Source organism: Tiliqua scincoides, chromosome 1 (assembly GCF_035046505.1).
Source record: "Tiliqua scincoides isolate rTilSci1 chromosome 1, rTilSci1.hap2, whole genome shotgun sequence".
Classification (NCBI taxonomy): domain Eukaryota; kingdom Metazoa; phylum Chordata; class Lepidosauria; order Squamata; family Scincidae; genus Tiliqua; species Tiliqua scincoides.
Genome location: NC_089821.1, coordinates 282,705,159 through 282,725,113, shown reverse-complemented (window position 1 = coordinate 282,725,113; position 19,955 = coordinate 282,705,159). Strand labels below are relative to the sequence as shown.

The window sequence follows — 19,955 nt, the reverse complement described above, 5'->3', positions numbered from 1 at the left end:
GACTTTGTTTTCTGTGCATCTGCTAATTGCAAACTGATGCAAACGGAGACCTAGAGACTGTTTGGCTGGAATCCTAACCCCTTTCCTGGGAGTAAGTTCCATTGAACACAATAGGACTTACTTCTGAGTAGACCTAGCTCGGACTGTGCCTTTTGTCTTACAATAGCAGCCAACAGAGTACCCCCTCCCCACAAAAGGACGCAGGAGGAAAAAGGGGAATGGCTAAAAAGGAATGGGGATTTTTATTTTTAATCAATTTTTGGAGACAAAGCCATCAAGAGTGGCTTTTTTTCTTTTTTGAAGGGGGAGGAAAAAGAGAAAGGTGAAGATCCTGGGTTAAACTGACATAGACCCCAAGCCTATGTAGGTCTACTCAGAAGTAAGCCCCATTTGAGTCAATGGGGCTTACTCCCAGGAAAGTGTGGAAAGGATTGCAGCCACATACAGCAAGATTACAACTCACCCCAAAGCAGATGGGGGCTGCTCACACACATACACCCAGCATGCAGATGCCACCCTTTTCCCCCAGGTAAGATGGAGGGATGCAGGCTGGGGCATTTGGAAACCCCCTACTAAGAGCAGGCTGGCTCCCTCCTTTGCTGAGCGGCTAACTCTACCCTCCCAGTTTGAAGCCTCTTCTCCTCTCCAGCCTTGACCAATCCCAGGATGCCCAGGGTGAGGGGCACACTGGGAAATGTAGTCTTTGGGGTAAGGTTGCACATGGAGAGCTCCATGAGATGCGGCACCTCTGCCTGCCCAGTCAGCCTTCTCTCCCACCTCCCACCACCACGTTTCACAGCCCTCCCAGCCTCACACTGCCCCACCCACCTCGTTCACAGTTGCAGAGAAGCAGCAAGTCAGCATGTGCAGCAGAGCAGAGCAGCCCAGCCCCTCTCCCAGAGATGCCTGGCGACGCCCCTGGAGGCTGGTCACGCCTCACCAGGGAGGCGGGACACACAGATAGAATACCTCAGCCTTAAGGTGATGGTGGATTTGAATAAACAAAAATATTTGTGATCACACTCTGAAAACATTTGCAGTGGCTTGGATGGATATATGGACTAATATCCATTTTGGACAGTGTCTCCAATTCATATCTTTGGTCATTCACTCTTCTGCCAAATTTGTGCCCTGGCCAGGACTGCATGAGCTCCACAGCCCTGTGCAGACAGTCTAACCACATGGGCAAGGATTGCCTTGATTCCTGATCACAGGGCATCTCAGAGTATAGTATTTGTCAGTGCAGACAAGCTCTGAACATATGGGGTGCACATCAGTGCAGGGGCAAAGCTTTTAGGGCCTCCTCACATGAATAGTGCTTACCTATAATCAGAACATCTGCACTGGACTCATGTAAATAGCATGTTTGTGCCTCTAAGTCCTGTGACAGCAGCCACTAATAAGGTGCCAGGTTCTATCTGGGTTACAGTTGGATGCTTAATGCACCCCTACAGATAGCCATGTGGGCTGCACCAATACAGATCAGGTCTAGGCAGAGGTGGTTGTCCGCCATATTTCATTTCATTGGTTGCTATAAGTATAACAAACCCATCAAAATGATCTTTTAAAACTCCAAGCACAAGTTTCCTTTCTGTTCATTTGCTTCAGTTTATAAGCTCTACTAGACAGCTTCCAGACCAAATTAAAAAAAAAAAAATCTTGCACTGCTAGAGCAGGATATGTGACTAGTTTTTGGAAAGGGTTTCCCCTATCAGCTGACCAGAGAACAGCTCTACATTTCCTTGTAATCCCATTGCCATGAACCAGTGGCATTGCAGGTGCCTGCTAATTTGATCATATGGCTCGCAAAAGGACATGGAAGAGGTCAATGTTTAAGGTACATAAGAGCCAGGAGTTGAAGACTTTGTCAGTGAAATCCAGCACAGACCCACTGATCCAGATAGTTAAAGGAAACCAGAACATGAAGCACTCTTTTAAAGAAATCCTGGGTTGGTAGGCTCAAATCTGAAAGATACTGCACCCTTCAGACCAGAAAATGGCACAAAGTGGCCCAAGAAACCATTGATGTGTAGCAAGTGGACCTAGAAGCAGTCTTAGAATGCATTTTCATAACTTGATGACTGCAATATGAGTTGATGACTGCAACATCTGTTACTCAGATATGATCAAACACCATAGGTAGAAATTCCATGCTACCCACGGGATCCGAAAATGAAATGTGTTTCAAGGGTGTGAATTCCCACTTTGAGTCAAACATACAGTAATCTTTTAAATTGTTTTGATTAAAATGTTGGGATTTTATAGCTTCAAACCTGGGAAAAGTGGGGTAAAAATATTTTCTGCCAGTAAACAATCATGAACTTGAACTTCTGTGAACAAGTGGGGCCTAACTGCCACAGACAAGAGTCACCAAGTTGCCAGCTATTGCTAATGTCACATTTTGTCTGGATTCAGCACTGCTGTGCTCAGATGCACAAGCTCAAACTGTGGTTTGATGAGTAGCCACAATTAGGTGTCATAAGTTTACTAATGACATCTCATCTCTGGCTGAACATGTCATATGACCAATCAGTATAATGATAACATATGCTTATAAGGAACGGGCCTCAAAGAATTGACTTGGATTTACTGCATACTTCCTATTTGAGATCATCCTGCTAGGAGGAGGAGGCCTACTAAAAAGCTTTCACACAAAGGACTTCCATGTATTGCATTTCATCACCAACACTTGCGCTCATGGATATTAAAGGCCACTAAATAATTTAATATGATCAACAGAATACAACAGAGTGTAATACATTTCTCTTACTGAATGTCTCCTATTCTCCAAGCTTGTTAAGGTATGGAAATGCACAGCTAAGGCATTCAATTACCTCCATCCTTTAGTGGCACTATGCAGGTATGATTACTGAATAATATTTAAAATCAGATTAGCCTGAATTAATTGCTAATTAAAAACGGATTTTTCCCCCTTGTTGTGTTATTACAGAGCTATATTTTCAGCAGGGGCCATACGAGATGGAAGTCATCCTGAATGAGGAGAATTCTTCACATAATTATCTGAAGAACCTCAACAATTGCCAATCTTTGGGGGAAAAAGTGTTGTTGTGGAGAAAGGCAAAAGTTGACATCAATACAAATTTAATATTTTGTGTCCAAAAGCATTTTGAAAAAGTGAGTCCACTTTGTCCTCTAATTCATCACAACAAAGGCTTGAGGCTATGTGTTATACTTCATTGGACTGTTGTCATGGATAATAAGTGCATGATTTTAATAGGGAACTTGTGCTAGTATTATTAAGAATACTTTATATTGCAATATATGACTCTCTACAAAGCAACTAAATTCTGCTTTCATGTCCCAAACAGTTTAGGCTTTTGACAGAGTTTTGGCAAACCAGTGGTACTTGTATCACTAGTAGTTGGCAACCTTCAGTCTCGAAAGACTATGGTATCGCGCTCTGAAAGGTGGTTCTGGAACAGCGTCTAGTGTGGCTGAAAAGGCCAATCCGGGAGTGACAATCCCTTCCACACTGGGAGCAAGTGCAGTCTGTCCCTGGTCTGTCTCCCTGGCTATGGGCCTTCCTTCTTTGCCTCTTTGCCTCAGACTGTTGGCCAAGTGTCTCTTCAAACTGGGAAAGGCCATGTTGCACAGCCTGCCTCCAAGCGGGCCACTCAGAGGCCAGGGTTTCCCACTTGTTGAGGTCCACTCCTAAGGCCTTCAGATCCCTCTTGCAGATGTCCTTGTATCGCAGCTGTGGTCTACCTGTAGGGCACTTTCCTTGCACAAGTTCTCCATAGAGGAGATCCTTTGGGATCCGGCCATCATCCATTCTCACGACATGACCGAGCCAACGCAGGCGTCTCTGTTTCAGTAGTGCATACATGCTAGGGATTCCAGCACGTTCCAGGACTGTGTTGTTTGGAACTTTGTCCTGCCAGGTGATGCCGAGAATACGTCGGAGGCAGCGCATGTGGAAAGCATTCAGTTTCCTCTCCTGTTGTGAGTGAAGAATCCATGACTTGCTGCAGTACAGAAGTGTACTCAGGACGCAAGCTCTGTAGACCTGGATCTTGGTATGTTCCGTCAGCTTCTTGTTGGACCAGACTCTCTTTGTGAGTCTGGAAAACGTGGTAGCTGCTTTACCGATGCGTTTGTTTAGCTCGGTATCGAGAGAAAGAGTGTCGGAGGTCATTGAGCCAAGGTACACAAAGTCATGGACAACCTCCAGTTCATGTGCAGAGATTGTAATGCAGGGAGGTGAGTCCACATCCTGAACCATGACCTGTGTTTTCTTCAGGCTGATTGTCAGTCCAAAATCTTGGCAGGCCTTGCTAAAATGATCCATGAGCTGCTGGAGATCTTTGGCAGAGTGGGTAGTGATAGCTGCATCGTCGGCAAAGAGGAAGTCACGCAGACATTTCAGCTGGACTTTGCTCTCAGTCTGGAGAGGTTGAAGAGCTTTCCATCTGATCTGGTCCGGAGATAGATGCCTTCTGTTGTAGTTCCAAAGGCCTGCTTCAGCAGGACAGCGAAGAAGATCCCAAACAAGGTTGGTGCAAGAACACAGCCCTGCTTCACGCTGCTTCGGATGTCAAAGGGGTCTGATGTGGAGCCATCAAAGACAACAGTGCCCTTCATGTCCTTGTGGAAGGATCTGATGATGCTGAGGAGCCTGGGTGGACATCCAATCTTGGGGATTGGATTGGATTGGGGATTGGACTGGGGATCCAGTCTTGGGGATTGGATTGTATCACTAGTGATCCTTCACAATATGGCAGGTGGGATTTGGCCTCACTGCCATGTTGGCCACATGACACTGCCACACCTGGCCTGGCATCACTGAAAGTGGAGATAGCTGGTGGCAGCAGTGAACTCATGGGCAAGATGTTGCTATACAACTGCCTGGCCCTTCAAAAGAAGCAGAGTATGGAAAAGGAGGTTGTAGGGCAAAGGAGAATGGCAGCAACCAAAGAAGCTTCTCCTTTGTTGCAGGGATAACTGTGGGGTAAACCAACCACTCCTAGGCACAGCTGCCTGCTGTAGTTGCAGTGGTGGTACATAGCAAAAGTGATATCTGGAAAAATGTTATTGGCACAAAAAAAGTTTAAAAGCTCTGCTTTAGGGCATGATGATCAGACTCCCTATAATTTTGTGGGGCTGCTTCCAAAGTTCAAGCTATTGAGTGCTCGGTTATCTGAACCCTGGACTCTTAAAAATAATCAACATACTTTTGTTTATAGCACCACAGTTCCATTATCTCTTTGTATAAAGGATTTCTACAAAACTTCAGTGACAGTGACAAATTATTCAAACACTTGAAAGCTGAATGTTCCAGAGCTACTGGGTGAATACAGCCCTAATCCATTACTTCCTTGAAAAAATTGCTTCTAAAAAAGTACAAACACAGATGCATAATCATGCTCTGTGAACAACCAAAATTAATAGAACTGAGCTGTGCTCACCTTTTTCATTTCCATAATTTCTAAACTCTCCAACCAATAAAAAACAAACCAACATTTTAAAGACAAAAATATACTTACAGAAAATGTTGCAACTATTCCATATATGACATTTTTCACTTAATAGAATAAAGGACTCTTGCATAGCAACAGCCCAATCAAATGCAACTTAACTCAGAAGGTTGCAATTTCACGTGTTTACTCAGAAGATTGTTCCATCAAACTAACTAAACATGCAAAAAGTTAAAGCTTACAATTAGCTAATAAAAGTCATTCACAAGCTACAGACTTAGGATAGAGTTGCAACAAATACCATACATGTTTTTGACTCTACTAAGTTTTATAAATAGTGCCAATAGGACTGCACAAAATGGCCTGAAAACATGACAAGGAGGTTGCGGTCTGGAGCACTTTGCCCCTGCTGTGATACTGACAGGAAACAGAAGCTTTTTAAAGAACTCTAAATACCATGCCAGAGCAGGGGGCTCATGCAGTCAGGCTGGTAACTGCAGTGGGGCTAAGAGCTCAAGCCCCAGCCCCCCATAGCAGGAGATTTCGTGCTTCTCCTGGTTCTCTTTTTTAGAGAAACACACAAACAACCAACCTGTTTTCCTGTAATGAAAGCATTTGGGTGCACATGTATCTCTATCCTAATTTTGCGTGGTGATACCAGTTTCCACCCTTTAAAGGACTTCTTTTGAAAAGATGCATTGCTTGACATTTAATTGTCATGGACACAGAGACATAACATACAAATTTGTTTAGAATAATACAGATAGTATTACTGCTCAGCTATAAAAATACATTGCCAGCATATCTATGGAAGAAAAATATAAATATCCCAACTCTGAAACCCTTATAGCTTACTGGATAATTTTTTAAAAGAGAAAATGTTTCCAAGTGCAGAAGAGTAACAACTAATCAAATGTGTAATTCGGATTTGTCTACTAACAATGTAGACTTCCCACATGTCAACTGAACTTTTTGGTGTCACAAATTCCCAAAGTCTTTCAAGCAGTTTCAAAATCCAAACAAATATAGAGAGCATGATGCAGCCAAAGTCAAACACTTCCAGGTTTCAGTGTAAGAGCTGAGCACATCCTTAAAACTGCCCCATTTAAATTAACAAGACTTACGGCGCAATCCTAACCAACTTTCCAGCACTGTCATAGGTGTGCCAATGTGGGGTGCACTGCAACCTGCAGTGGGGAGGTAATCAAGGAGGCCTCCTCAAGGTAAGGGCATGTTTGTTACCTTACCTTGGGGCCGCATTGTGGCTAGGTCAGTGCTGGCAAGTTGGTTAGCACTGCACCCTTAAACTCAGGCAGGATCACACCTATACAATTTAGGACACCTGCTAAATACCTACAAAAACAGCGAATAAGGCAGATGCCAGAATTTCAATATTTCTGAACAGAAATAAACAGGAGGTCAACATATAAAGAAATTTATTTAAGGGTCCAATCCTACCCAACATTCCAGCACCGATGCAATTGTGCCAAAAAGGCGTGTGCTGCATCTTGTGATGGGGGGGGCAGTCATGGAGGCCTCCCCAAGGTAATGTTTGTTCCTCTATCTTAGGGCTGCATTGCAGCTGCATCAGCACTGAAAAGTGGGATAGGATTGAGCCCTCAATCTTCTCAGAGGAGCAACCATGTTACTCCTGTCCTGAAATTATTTTTCAGAAAATACAAGACGTTGGTTTTGGAAAACTGCAGCTGTATGCAACACATAATGATGCAGGCAAATTGACATTTGGAAAGTTGCTTGCGAAAAGGGTGTTATTTTGCCTTTTACCTTTTCCCAGTAGCTATAGCTCCTCAGTAAACTGGTTACAAACAGCAAAAAAAGAAACTGAGTGTATGGCAGATGTTCCCTCCTTGCTTTCACCCATGATGCAGTAAGACATTTTTCACATTCCCCATCCCACCCCTGCTATACTATGGCAGTTCTAAAAGTAGTTAGAAATAAAGTTCTGCATTGTGATATGCTCCCGACATCTGAGGCAATGTAAACCATGAAAGAAAAAGAATGATGACCCACACAACTTTTCTGCAACACTGGTAACAAATAAGAATCTTTACAAATGAGTTTGCAAGAAAGCCAAAAGTGTTACTCAGTTCCAGAATTACTCAACATATAAACTGCTGGTAAGTTTTCATCCAGAACCTTGCTTGTTCCCAGCTACGTGGTGGTGTTTTCAACAAGGTTGTTGCAGATATTAAGCTCTTGTCCCAAGGGAAAAACAAGGACATGGACACACAAAACAGAGTTGCATGATACGTTACCTTGGGGTACAGGCCTATGTCAAACAGAAAGTCTGCTTTTATTTGAAATACATGCTGCTACTGACTGTGGAATAAATGAGAACAGTACTTCGACTAGGTTGTGGTGTACAATTCTGTCACATCATATTCTTCCAGCAGCATGTGCCACTAAAAGGCAGGAGGGTCGAATTGTTCCACTGAGGGATCCAGTCAGCAGTCATTGCCAAAATTATCTGGAACACTTCTCTTTTCAGAAACTGAGGTGAGACAGGGAAACATTTCTGCAAGCTTAAGGCAGACAGCTGGTCATTCCGTATTGACGCACATGGAGTTCCAATAGTTTTCCAGCAGTCAGATGTATTTTTTCCCATCTTTCATACTCAGCTACTTTTTTGGCTTTTCCAGGATGTTCAAAAATTTCCCTCGAGTCATTTCTCTAGCTGAAAGAAGAAGGAAAAAGAAAAGTTAACATAAAACAAGTAGAGCTGGATAATTTACAATATGTAACCCCGCTTGTGAAATACATTTAAAATGACTTTCCAGTGGAAGGAGGGATCAAAAAAGATATACAGGTGGGGCTTCCATATCTGTGGATTCTATATCTGCAGATCTGGCTCAACACAGGTTCCCTGGACCCATGCTGAGCCAGACTTGGCCCAAACTGAGCCCTCTGGAAGGCTTAAAGGGGCCAAAACCACAAATTTAATTATCCTTGGTTTTTGGTATCCATGAGGAGTCCAAGAACAGATACCCGCAGATACTTAAACACTACCTGTAGAGTGAAGAAATGAATCTGTGCTGTGGTTTAGAGTTCTGAGCTGTCTGGAAATACAGGCCAAGCGCTGAAAACATCACAGCTCAATGTAATACCCACAAGCTGTCTCATTTCATACCGTACTCACTTCCTTTATTCTCAGTATTTAGCTGCAAGATCTCCATTTCATTTTCTCTCATATAACCATTTATGAATAGTATAATCTAGAGTGCCACTGCTTCTTCTCAGTTACCTCTTCCAGGATGCTATAACCCTTTGGAGATTATGGGCTTCTGTCTCTCTCCATTTTGAGAATACTTGTCCCTGGATGCTTATGACCTTAATCATCAATGAGAAATCATTTCCACTCTCCTCTGGCAGTGATACTCCCTGGATGCTACAACGTAATGGGGTTTATATACCCTCACTGTAGTTCAACTATGGTTGGAGTGTCATCATAAGAGTTTATACAGCTTTGCTCTACTCCCTCACACTGTATTGTCATCTGCTGAATGCTTAACACAGTAAGGCAAAGTTTATGTATTTCTCTTTGCCTCATCAATTTCTGGGAAGAGCACTGCAGGGTTTTTACACAGCTACTTTCCTAAAGAAACATTTCTGACTTCCAAGGTTCTGAGCAAAGCCACCCTAATATTACGTACATTTCAATTTAAGGCCACAGAATGAAGTTTTAAAGAAACCACATTCTGACCATTTTATCTCCTCATTCAGAATACCTACCATTTTTGAGACATACAAAATTATGCACCGGAAGGATAAAGTGAATAGAGAGATGCTCTTTACACTCTCACATAACACCAGAACCAGGGGACATCCACTCAAATTGAGTGTTGGGAGGGTTAGGACAGACAAAAGAAAATATTTCTTTACTCAGCGTGTGGTTGGTCTGTGGAACTCCTTGCCACAGGATGTGGTGATGGTATCTGGCCTAGAGTTTCTGGAGGAAAAATCCATTAAGGGTTACAAGCCATGATGTATATGTGCAACCTCCTGATTTTAGAGATGGGCTATGTCAGAATGCCAGATGCAAGGGAGGGCACCAGGATGCAGATATCTTGTTATCTGGTGTGCTCCCTGGGGCATTTGGTGGGCTGCTGTCAGATATAGGAAGCTGGACTAGATGGGCCTATGGCCTGATCCAGTGGGGCTGTTCTTATGTGGGATATATGTGGAGGCAAAGATCCCTGGTATGCTGTTTCCTGTAGAAGCCCCATCGAGCCTGCAGTCAGAAGTGGAGGCAAGGGTTTGCTGTCATTGTCCCCAAGGGTGGCGCTTTACTTCCTCTACAGGAGTTAACAGCAGATATTCTAGGGTTGTAACATTTAGCTGATTAATGCTTTAAAATCAATCATTCCCCCCCCCCCCCAGTTTCTTCTGTCTCTGCTCTCCATATCTAGTTCTCATAATCTCAGGGACAGCTTGTAGTCCAGCCACTTCTTTGAGAGCCTCTCCTCCCCCAACTGCCAGCGAAGCCAGAAGAGGGGTGCCTAGGAGTGCTTCCTGCCCCTTCCATACTGAGTCTTCCCAGATTGCCAAGTTCCTCCATGGTTATTTGTGGCTAGAAGTCTTCTTTGCCCTAGATTTGGGTGGAGTGGGCACTTCTTCAGCAGCTTCTCAGATCTGAGAAGCATGCACGAAGAGCCTTCCTGGAACCCTACCTGTCCTGCCTACCAGATGTGCTTCTAAGGACTAAAAATACTTTTTCCCTTCAACAAAAGTTTTCTGTGCAAACTTTCCCACAAAAGAAAGAAAGCAATGTCAGAGATTTAACCCAGAGCTTTCAAGATGGCTCTTATCCTATGGCTATTACCATGTGATACTCCAGTGGGGCCACTGCAGCTCATCGGGGGATGGGGGAAGAAGCAAAGTCTACAGCCCAGGCACCTGACCTTTCTATGTAGTTTCAGATTCAGTCACCTTCAGGTGACGGTGATGAACATGGCACCTTGATACAGACAGCTTTAAAAACTGTAGTTGCTTCTATCAGAACGGGGGAGGGGGGAAGCATTTGGAGAGTGCCTAATTACCAGGGTTCCCTCAGCACAGTTGCAGGAGCAACTAAGAAGCCAGCTGACCCTGCCAAAGTTTCTCTGCACTTACACATACAAGAATTTATAGTATTAGCCGTAAGCAATCTACGAGAGAGCAAGGGCCATAGCACTCTGCACTGATGTTACTGGAACAGGATGGAGAAGTTTAATAGCTTGTATGGAAAAAGGTAAGATTAGTTTCAAATATTCAAAAGCAGACACAAGATCAGAACTTGTCACTATATGAAATGAAATAAAGGCTTAACACAGGTTACAGAGACTTTTTATTAGCTAGACTTGCACAATTTGTGGTAGCTCCTTTGTTCATCTCCAGGGTCTGGACAGCAATGTACAGATATCTCTTCAATGCTGGAACAAAATCTCCCCCATCCAGGTATCCTCTTTTAAAGACCCCCCCCCCCCACACACACATTTTTATACCACTTTTCTTCCAGGGAACTCAGGGTGATGTACATAGATCCATCCCTCCTTTTTTCCTCACATCAACTCTGTGAGGTAGGTGAGGCTGAGAAATAGTGACTGGTCAAGGGTCACCAGGAAGCTTCATGGCTGAGTGGGGATTTGAACTTGGTTCTTCTAGGTCAGTGGTACTCAAACTGGTGGGATGCAATAATACTGCCCTGTCCCTTTAAGCAGTGGTGGCAAAGGGAAAGCAGCGATGCTGTCCCCAGGACTGTGCTGCTACGGGGCCCCGGGGGCTTTTTCTCTAACTGAACTTACCTCCTGCCAAAGTCCAGGGAGGATGCGGGGAGCCTGTGGAGCATTCTGTAGGGCTCCCTGCAGCTTGTAAACAGTGAAAGTTGCGATCACGACCCCACTACTGGTTTCATGATTGCAAAACTGGAAGTGGGTTGCGATCACAACTTTCACTGTTTACAAGCTGCAGGGAGCCCTGCAGAACACTCCATGGGGTTCCCAGCACCCCCCAGAACTAAGTTCTGAGGTCAGTTACCCAGCAGGAGGTACGTTTTGTTTGAAAAAAAGCCCCCCTGCCCCCACAGTGGTGCGATCCTGGGGATCACGTTGCTGCCTTTTTCCCAGCCCCTGCACAAACTTACCTCAGGAGATTGACTCCTGAGAACACCTGTTCTAGGTCCAACTCCAGAAGCACCACACCATCCTGACTCTCAATTCAGTGTGATCAAAATCCTACTTTTCCTACTGACTACTCCAATAGCAGGAAATTTAGTCACACCTCTGGGATCATCCCTTAGTCAGGTGAATGGCCTTGGCCAATGAATAGCATGAGCAAAATCCAAAGTAGTGCTGGTGCTTTCCACCTGGCCCATTGTTCTAATAAAGCCAGTTGTCCTCCAAACTGGTAGTGTTGATGCGCATCCCAGATTAAGCTTTCCTGTGGATGTGCAGGTTACAAAGGCCATGTTGATAAAGCTATACCAACTGCTCAAAACAAGCCAGCTCCATATTATGCTGTCAGGAGTTTCCCATAAGGGTGAAGGAGTTTCATTCACCACATAGGTGGTAATAAACACTAAAAAGGAGTTCTCTTAAAAGGGGCATTCTTCATTCTCTTTGATTCAGGAAGGGGAGCATCTTCTAAGATGGGACCTGCTATGAAATGCGAGTGTAATATCTAAAAACAAAGAGGAGCTATCCAGCCCAAGTTAAGCAGAGTTAAGCATGTACTTAGATCTTTTCCACAGAAACCAATGGTGCCTCAAATTTGTGCCTGAAGAATGCCTTTTTCTTCAGGAACCATTCTTTTATAAATGTGTATGTCTATGAATGTGCACATATATACTTCAGACTGCCTCAATAAATTAGAACTGATTTGATCAATGAAGATTTCTGCAGTTAGGTGAAAAACCTATTTTAGAGCAGAGAAAGTAAAGGGTTGCACTAACTGGAGTGTGCTGTAAACATGCTTTGTACCCCTGGTGACCCCTGACATTAAGAACCAAGCCTGCTCTTATCTGCAGAGCTGATTTCTTAGTTATATCAGAGTTGGATGGAAAGCTGAGAACTATTTATATATACAAGCCAATGAAAGACCCAATGAATGCCAGAAGAACTTTTTGATGCTAACAAATTCTGGAGCTGCAACTGAGATTGAAAATATTTCTTGTTCCTTAAAATACTCCATTGCTTTCTCTACATTAAATAGGATTTAACACAAACATCACATGAACATTTTTGCTATAATAGCAAGTTATGAATTGCTAATTATGACATTAGCAATTTATAATTGCTATGTTCCAGAATTAGTATTAACTGGGACTCTCAACAGCCTGTTATTTTCCTAAATCTACAGTTTTATGAAGCTACAGAGAACTTTTAAATGTTTTTGTCAAGGAGGGCTAGAACACGCAGAAACACTGAGTTAGCCTGTGCTGTCCATTACCACTATCACATAGGAAGTCGCTCCCCATGGTTTGGTCTCAAATCACTCTGGTAATGTTTCATTAGAGCAGTGATTTTCAACCTTTTTCATCTCACGGCACACTGACAAGGTACTAAAATTGTCAAGGCACATGATCTTTTTCTTGACAACTGACAAGGCACACCATGCTGTTGGTGTTGGGCTCATATCCCCCAATGGTCCTACTAATAAATGACCCTCCCCCAAACTCCCGCGGAACACCTGCAGACCATTTGCGGCACCTCCCTGCATTACCATCTCTGCGCATGAACTGGAGGTTATCCATGACTTTGTGTACCTTGGCTCAACGATCTCCGACACTCTTTCTCTCGATACCGAGCTAAACAAGCGCATCGGTAAAGCAGCTACCACGTTTTCCAGACTCACAAAGAGAGTCTGGTCCAACAAGAAGCTGACAGAACATACCAAGATCCAGGTCTACAGAGCTTGCGTCCTGAGTACACTTCTGTACTGCAGCGAGTCATGGACTCTTCGCTCACAACAGGAGAGGAAACCGAACGCTTTCCACATGCGCTGCCTCCAATGCATCCTCGGCATCACCTGGCAGGACAAAGTTCCAAACAACACAGTCCTGGAACGAGCTGGAATCCCTAGCATGTATGCACTGCTGAAACAGAGACGCCTGCGTTGGCTCGGTCATGTCGTGAGAATGGATGATGGCGGGATCCCAAAGGATCTCCTCTATGGAGAACTCGTGCAAGGAAAGCGCCCTACAGGTAGACCACAGCCGCGTTACAAGGACATCTGCAAGAGGGATCTGAAGGCCTTAGGAGTGGACCTCAACAGGTGGGAAACCCTGGCCTCTGAGCGGCCCGCCTGGAGGCAGGCTGTGCAGCATGGCCTTTCCCAGTTTGAAGAGACACTTGGCCAACAGTCTGAGGCTAAGAGGCAAAGAAGGAAGGCCCATAGCCAGGGAGACAGACCAGGGACAGACTGCACTTGCTCCCGGTGTGGAAGGGATTGTCACTCCCGAATCGGCCTTTTCAGCCAGGAAAGACACTGTTCCAGAACCACCATTCAGAGCGCGATACCATAGTCTTTCGAGACTGAAGGTTGCCAACAAGTGTGCCATGGCACAGTGGTTGAAAATGGCTGCATTCGAGGAACATTTTTTTTCCCAAGAGGATTCATTCATTTTTTTAAAGGGAGAAGGTGTATACAACTTGTCATACTGAGGGTACTTTAATGACCTACAGAATAACAATAAAAAAACCTATAAAAGCCAAGTTCTAGAACTGTAAGAGATTTTCTTCAGTCCAAGCCACATGACTGTCATTAGGTGATAATGTGGGTTAAAAGTGGTCATAGAATTGCTTCACCATGCTCCGATTGCTATCTCACCTCAAAGATTTAACAACTCACAGCCCAATCCTATCCACACTTTCCTGGGAGTAAGCCCCCTTGACTCAAATGGGACTGACTTCTGAGTAGACACGCATAGGATTGGGCTGTCAGTTGATCAGTGAGCAATATGGAGAAGTGTGATTATGTGATTTTAAAAGGGGAAGGGGTTGAAGCAACCACATGACTTTATATTGCATCCAGAAGATAAAAAAAATGTGAACTATATTTGCTCAACCTACACTTCATTGGATACCAGTTGCAGGGAAGCAACGGCAGGAGAGAAGTATGCCTATTTCTCCTCCTTGTGGCATTCCCAAAATGGGCCACTGTGGGAAACACTCTGGTTTGATCCAGCAGGGGCTTTTCTTATATTCACTGCACAAGAACAGTTCCCTAAATTGGCCCTTGCTGTGTGACCCAATCATAACTAGGATTACAATACTAGCTGTGTCCTACAAATTCTCCCTAAGATGGGGCCAACATTTGTGAAGCTATGAGCTTATAAAATGCTCTGAGACTCTCCAGTGAAAAGTATCAAACTGACTTATGTTCTTCAGTTGTTTTGTGTTTCTTTGTATCATTTTAAAAAACCCACTAATCCTAAACTCAGAAACATAATCACTGGAAGTTGAGGTTCTAGAAATTTCACTTTGAATCAAGCCCTACACCCTGTTCTTGCTCAAGCAGTGCCAAACTGCAGCATTAGCAGCTGATGGAATGGAAGTTTTCCAGAGCACTAGTCCCATATAGGAGATATACGAATGTGTGACAACTATGCGCCCCTGAAGAGGGTTGCACCCTATAAATCAGACTGTGAGCATTGACTAGTTCTGTACTCCAAGTGAAATTACTGTGAGTTGGGGGCTGCTCCAGAGCACGTGCCCTCCTGTTCACTTGTCATCGGAGATGTTAACATTTCTGATTAATTCACAGACCTCTCATTTTATTCTTCATTCCTTTATCCTTGCTATCCTGCTCTGCCGCAGCTTAAAGATTCTTACCGACCTGCTACAATAATCACCACCCGCTCTCCCTCCCCCCCCCACCTGGTGAAATTGTTTAGTGATGCCAACCGCGCTTTTAATTTGCAAGACATCAGACACAGAGGTAATTTATACCAACATCTGTTCATTTCTGACTTCTGAAACAAACTCGCACATGCTGCTACAAAATCCCATTAGGAACAGGAGACAGCCTTCTGCTATTCTGTTTTCCTCTTCTCAATTCACACTAAGGAGGCAACTAAGCTTTAAATTTTAAAAGGTAGGGTTCAAAACCAAGGGAAGGTCCTGAAAGCTAGTAAATAAGCCTCCCACACTCAGCAAATGCCACCTGAATTCTGCAGAGAAGTTTCCAAATTTTTCTACATTTTTTTGGTGTTCTTTCTGATCTACTAACATACCCACTCGCTCCCCAAGCAGCATATTCTTGCTAACATGGGGCAAATTCAGATTGCATGGGGTACAGTTCCCATAGTCTTTCCAATCAGAGTTTATTTCCTGTAGTATTTGTTCTGAAAATGGGATGATGCCCCAGTGGTAGATGCTTCTCCTCATTTAGCATCATTCAACAACATCCTTCTTTATTTCTCATTTGAAATTTCATTCAAGGTGTCCCATAGTTATTTTGGTGGAGACATAAACAAGAGGATGTGTTGTACATCCTAGGTGCGACTGCTATAGGAAAACATACAGTAAATGGCAGTCATCACTGCTATTTATTCACTATGGTCATCACTATGTATTCACCCATGGGAATAAGGAAAGCCAGTTACTTAGTACTTAGTACATAGAGGTGAGTCTTTTAATGAACGGCTGAATAAAATTGAACTGGAAATTGAACTTGAGAATATTTTTAAAAATAGTTGCTTAATCCAAGGAACTTGCCTGTCAGGAAGTGGGGCCTTAGTGAAGGTTTCATTGTGTTAGCCAGCAACAACAGAATCTGTACATCACAAACATGAATTGCCATGTCAGGACAAAATTTATAATATATCCGATGTGGTACATCTATCACTACAATAGAAAATCAACAATGGATATGACTGCAATAGCTTGGTTACAAATTAATCTCCTCAGTTAGATGAGGAAGTGGGGGCATGAAGACCACAGAAAAACACCAATTTAGGATGTAATCGGCCTAGGTTACAATAAAAGCTGAGTATTTGAACAAATGCACCCTTTCCTGGGACTGCCCAGGGAGCAGCCATTGGGTTGCTATAAATAACAGACTCTTGAATCAGGAATTAAATTTTTTGCCTTTGAATAGAAGGATCTCAAAACAGGTAGAGGACAGAAGAGGCAGAAGCCAAAAATGGAAGCTTAATTTTCTAGTTGCTAGGAGGGTGGAGCACAGTTTAATATAATCTCCTCTTCGGAACTTCAATCCCTCAATCCTGTATTTAGCCTTGTTGCCTTGGTCTCCCTTCCCACTACAACTGTCCCCAAACTGCCTCCTGCAGTAAATTTTGTGGCTGCTGGTCGAAGAGATTCAGTAGCACAGATTGATTTCTTGCAAGTGAGGAGATGAGGGATTACCAAAAGCAGCCCTGGTTAACAAGATTGGGTGCAGAATCTCTTGTGAGAGCAGCCCACTCTGCCAGCGTTTTGCATCCTTTCACTATGACATATGGGTTTCATTACACAAAGATTTTCCTGATTTTAACTTGGAGAAGATTACATTAGAAACTCAGGGCTATCTTTATATCTGTAGTAATTTAAAGGTTAAGTAACATTTTTAATCAAATGACAAAGACTCATAATGTTTGGCCTTCAGTCCAAAGTGGAGACAGTGGCTCCGGATGTTCCTTCCAGTGGCAATTTAATTAGAAAAAAACACTCGGCTGGAGATTGGGGCTCCATTCTCATTGGTCCCCAACAACTCGTAAAGAGCCTTCTCATGCATATAACAACACTACACCACAGTGTCATAAGGTCTAGATAGTCAGGAAATAATGGAGGATTTACTGCTATAAAACCAGTAATGAAAGTAGTGGCTTACACTTATGTAAGCAGCTGTCACCCCAAAAGATCCCAAATGCAGAACAAAGTTGTTTATGCACAAAGATGCCTCTCGTATTCACATAATACAATTAAACCCTAACATAAACATGTACATAATTATAAATAATATCTGCTTCTGAAACATCAAGTAAGACTTTGAATGCTCCAAAGGGATCATTCAGTCCAGTCTTCCACCTAATGACATATCTTGTACCTCAAATAGCCTTGACAGATGCTTCACCCTTTCCTGAAGATCTCCAAGGATAACAAACTGATAACTAACCTCCCCAAGCAGTTTATTCCATGGCTGTGTGCTCTTCTGCTCAGTAAGTATTTCCAAAAAGTTAACCTAATTCTCCTTCATGCAGTTTTAAACACCATGTCCTAGCCACAGTAGACAGGGCCATTGTTTTACTCTACCTCCTGACATACTTTTAATACCTGAACACTGACAACACACTCCCCCCTGCACTTTATCTTTTCTGTATGCAACACATACCCAGTTCCTCATATGATTTGCCTGTTAGAAAATACAGCTGGACTTTGGTATCCACAAGGGTCCATTCCTAAACCCCCCTGCAGATAATGAAACCCACAGATATATGTGGGTGGGGTCCATCTCCCGCATCCAGGAGGCTTTCTGAGGCTCAGGGAGGCCTTGTGCTATCTCCGTGAACCTCAGAAGTCCTTAGAAAGGTACTTCCAGTTTTTGTAAAAACTGGATGTGACTTTCTAAGGTCACAGAAAGCACTTCAAAGGCAATCTGGAGCTTGGGGAGGCCATGCAAGGCCTCCCTGGGCCTCAGAAAGCCTCCTGGACGCGACCAGAAGACACTTCTGATCACACCAAGGAGGTCAGGTGAGTCCCTCCAGTGCACATTCAGAATCCATGCCAAATCAAACCTGGATTCTGACCAGCGGATAAACAGGGCCCAAGTGTACCATAAATACAATTCTTTGCATCTTGTCAGCATTCTCCTAGAACTTTGGAACCCAGAACCACAATACTCCTAGAGCAGTGGTTCTCACACATTTAGCACCTGGACCCACTTTTTAAAATGAGAATCTATCGGGACCCACTGGAAGTGATGTCATGGCCGGAAGTGACATCATCAAGCAGGAACATTTTTAACAATCCAAGGCTGCAATCCTACCCACACTTATAATAATAATAATAATAATAATAATAATAATAATAATAATAATAATAATAATACAGGTGTTTATATACCGCCTTTCTTGGTCGTCAGATTTCTCCTTAGACTTTATTCAAGGCGGTTTACAAAGGCAGGCTGTTCTAAATCCCCGTAGGGATTTTTACAATTGAAAGGTTCTATCTTTCAAGAACCACAACATTTCAGATGGATCTTTCTGATCTGGTATCACATTCTGGCCTCCAGTTTCCTCCCACGCAAGCTGACAAGCAGCTCCTTCATCTCTCACATGAAGAGCAGGTGGAATAACTCGGCTAGGCTTGTCAGCTGTTTCAAGGTCTCACCATTCACGGTGCCGGTGGCCTCGAACTGGCGACCTGCGGATGTTATCTTCAGGCAAACGGAGGCTCTACCCTCTAGACCAGACCTCCTGCCCTCCTGCCCACTTACCCAGGAGTAAGTCCTATTGACTATCATTGTTAAAAGAATATACTTAGTAGCTTGTTAAAAGTACAGGTCTGTAACATTTCCCCAAATTCAGTCACATGCCATGGTAGCATCAAGTCCAATATATTAAAAATAAAACATTGAAATGAATGGAGACACATCTGAAATTGGCTTGCGACCCACCTAGTGAGTCCCGACCCACAGTTTGAGAAACACTGTCCTGGAGGATATCACTAGTGCTAACTATTATGACTTTCCAAGTCTTTGAAATAAAGGTTCTGTTCATTCAGCCTAATGCAGTGTTTGCTTATCTACTACTGCATTCCAGAGCTGTCTCATCTACTATCAGGCTGTTATGAGATTTGACTGCTACCCTAGACTAATTTGTTCCCCCTCCCAACGGCTTGACAATGTATGTTGGATTGGTTGGCAACCTTCAGTCTCGAAAGACTATGGTATAAGCCTACAGCACCCGGTATTCCCAGGAGGTCTCCCATCCAAGTACTAACCAGGCCTGACCCTGCTTAGCTTCTGAGATCAGATAAGATCAGGCATGCACAGGGTAACAGTTATTGCTTTTGTTTTAATGCTCTCTTTTTTAATGTTTAACTGTTAAAATTGTTTTAATGGCTTGTTATGTGTTTTTTTCCCTTTTCTTTTTTTCCTTTTCTTCAATTATTTTATTTATTTATTCACATTTTTATACCGCCCTTCCTCCAAAGAGCTCAGAGCGGTTTACACAGCTGCTCCTCCCCTCCTTCTTGTCCTCACAACAACCCTGTGAGGTAGGTGAGGCTGAGAGAAAGTGATTGGCCCAAGGTCACCCAGGAAGCTTTGTGGCTGAGGGGAGACTTGAACCTGGATCATCCAGGTCTAAGTCCACCTCCCTAACCACTACACCATCCTGGCTCTGATGCATTGTTCTGATGCATTGTACATTTATTATGGAGCTCTGTAAGCCACCTTAGGCATTTGCTTTGGCATGGGAAAGAAGGAATATAAATTTTTCAAATAAATTAATATCACCCTCTTTCTCAAAAGTCATGAGGTTTAGCCAGGTATCTCTCATCTCAAACATATATACCTTGTTCT

General features: G+C 43.5%; 1 protein-coding gene and 1 pseudogene across 2 annotated transcripts in view; both read right to left on the bottom strand.

Annotated features, from left to right (window-relative positions):
* The window catches only part of LIN52 (lin-52 DREAM MuvB core complex component), a 103,914-nt gene that overhangs the window by 32,348 nt on the left and 51,611 nt on the right, over nucleotides 1-19,955 (bottom strand). Inside the window, exon 6 of one of the 2 annotated variants that reach the window (XR_010793547.1) lies at nucleotides 7,712-8,130. Coding sequence is in view for 1 of the 2 variants with exons in the window: in XM_066612044.1 (XP_066468141.1) it covers nucleotides 8,075-8,130 (56 nt within the window). In the remaining variant the exon portion in view is untranslated. Of the gene's footprint in view, nucleotides 1-5,490; nucleotides 8,131-19,955 lie in introns of those variants that run through there. The other variant, XM_066612044.1, reaches the window with a different exon arrangement.
* On the bottom strand, nucleotides 19,324-19,440 carry LOC136637248 (5S ribosomal RNA; annotated as a pseudogene).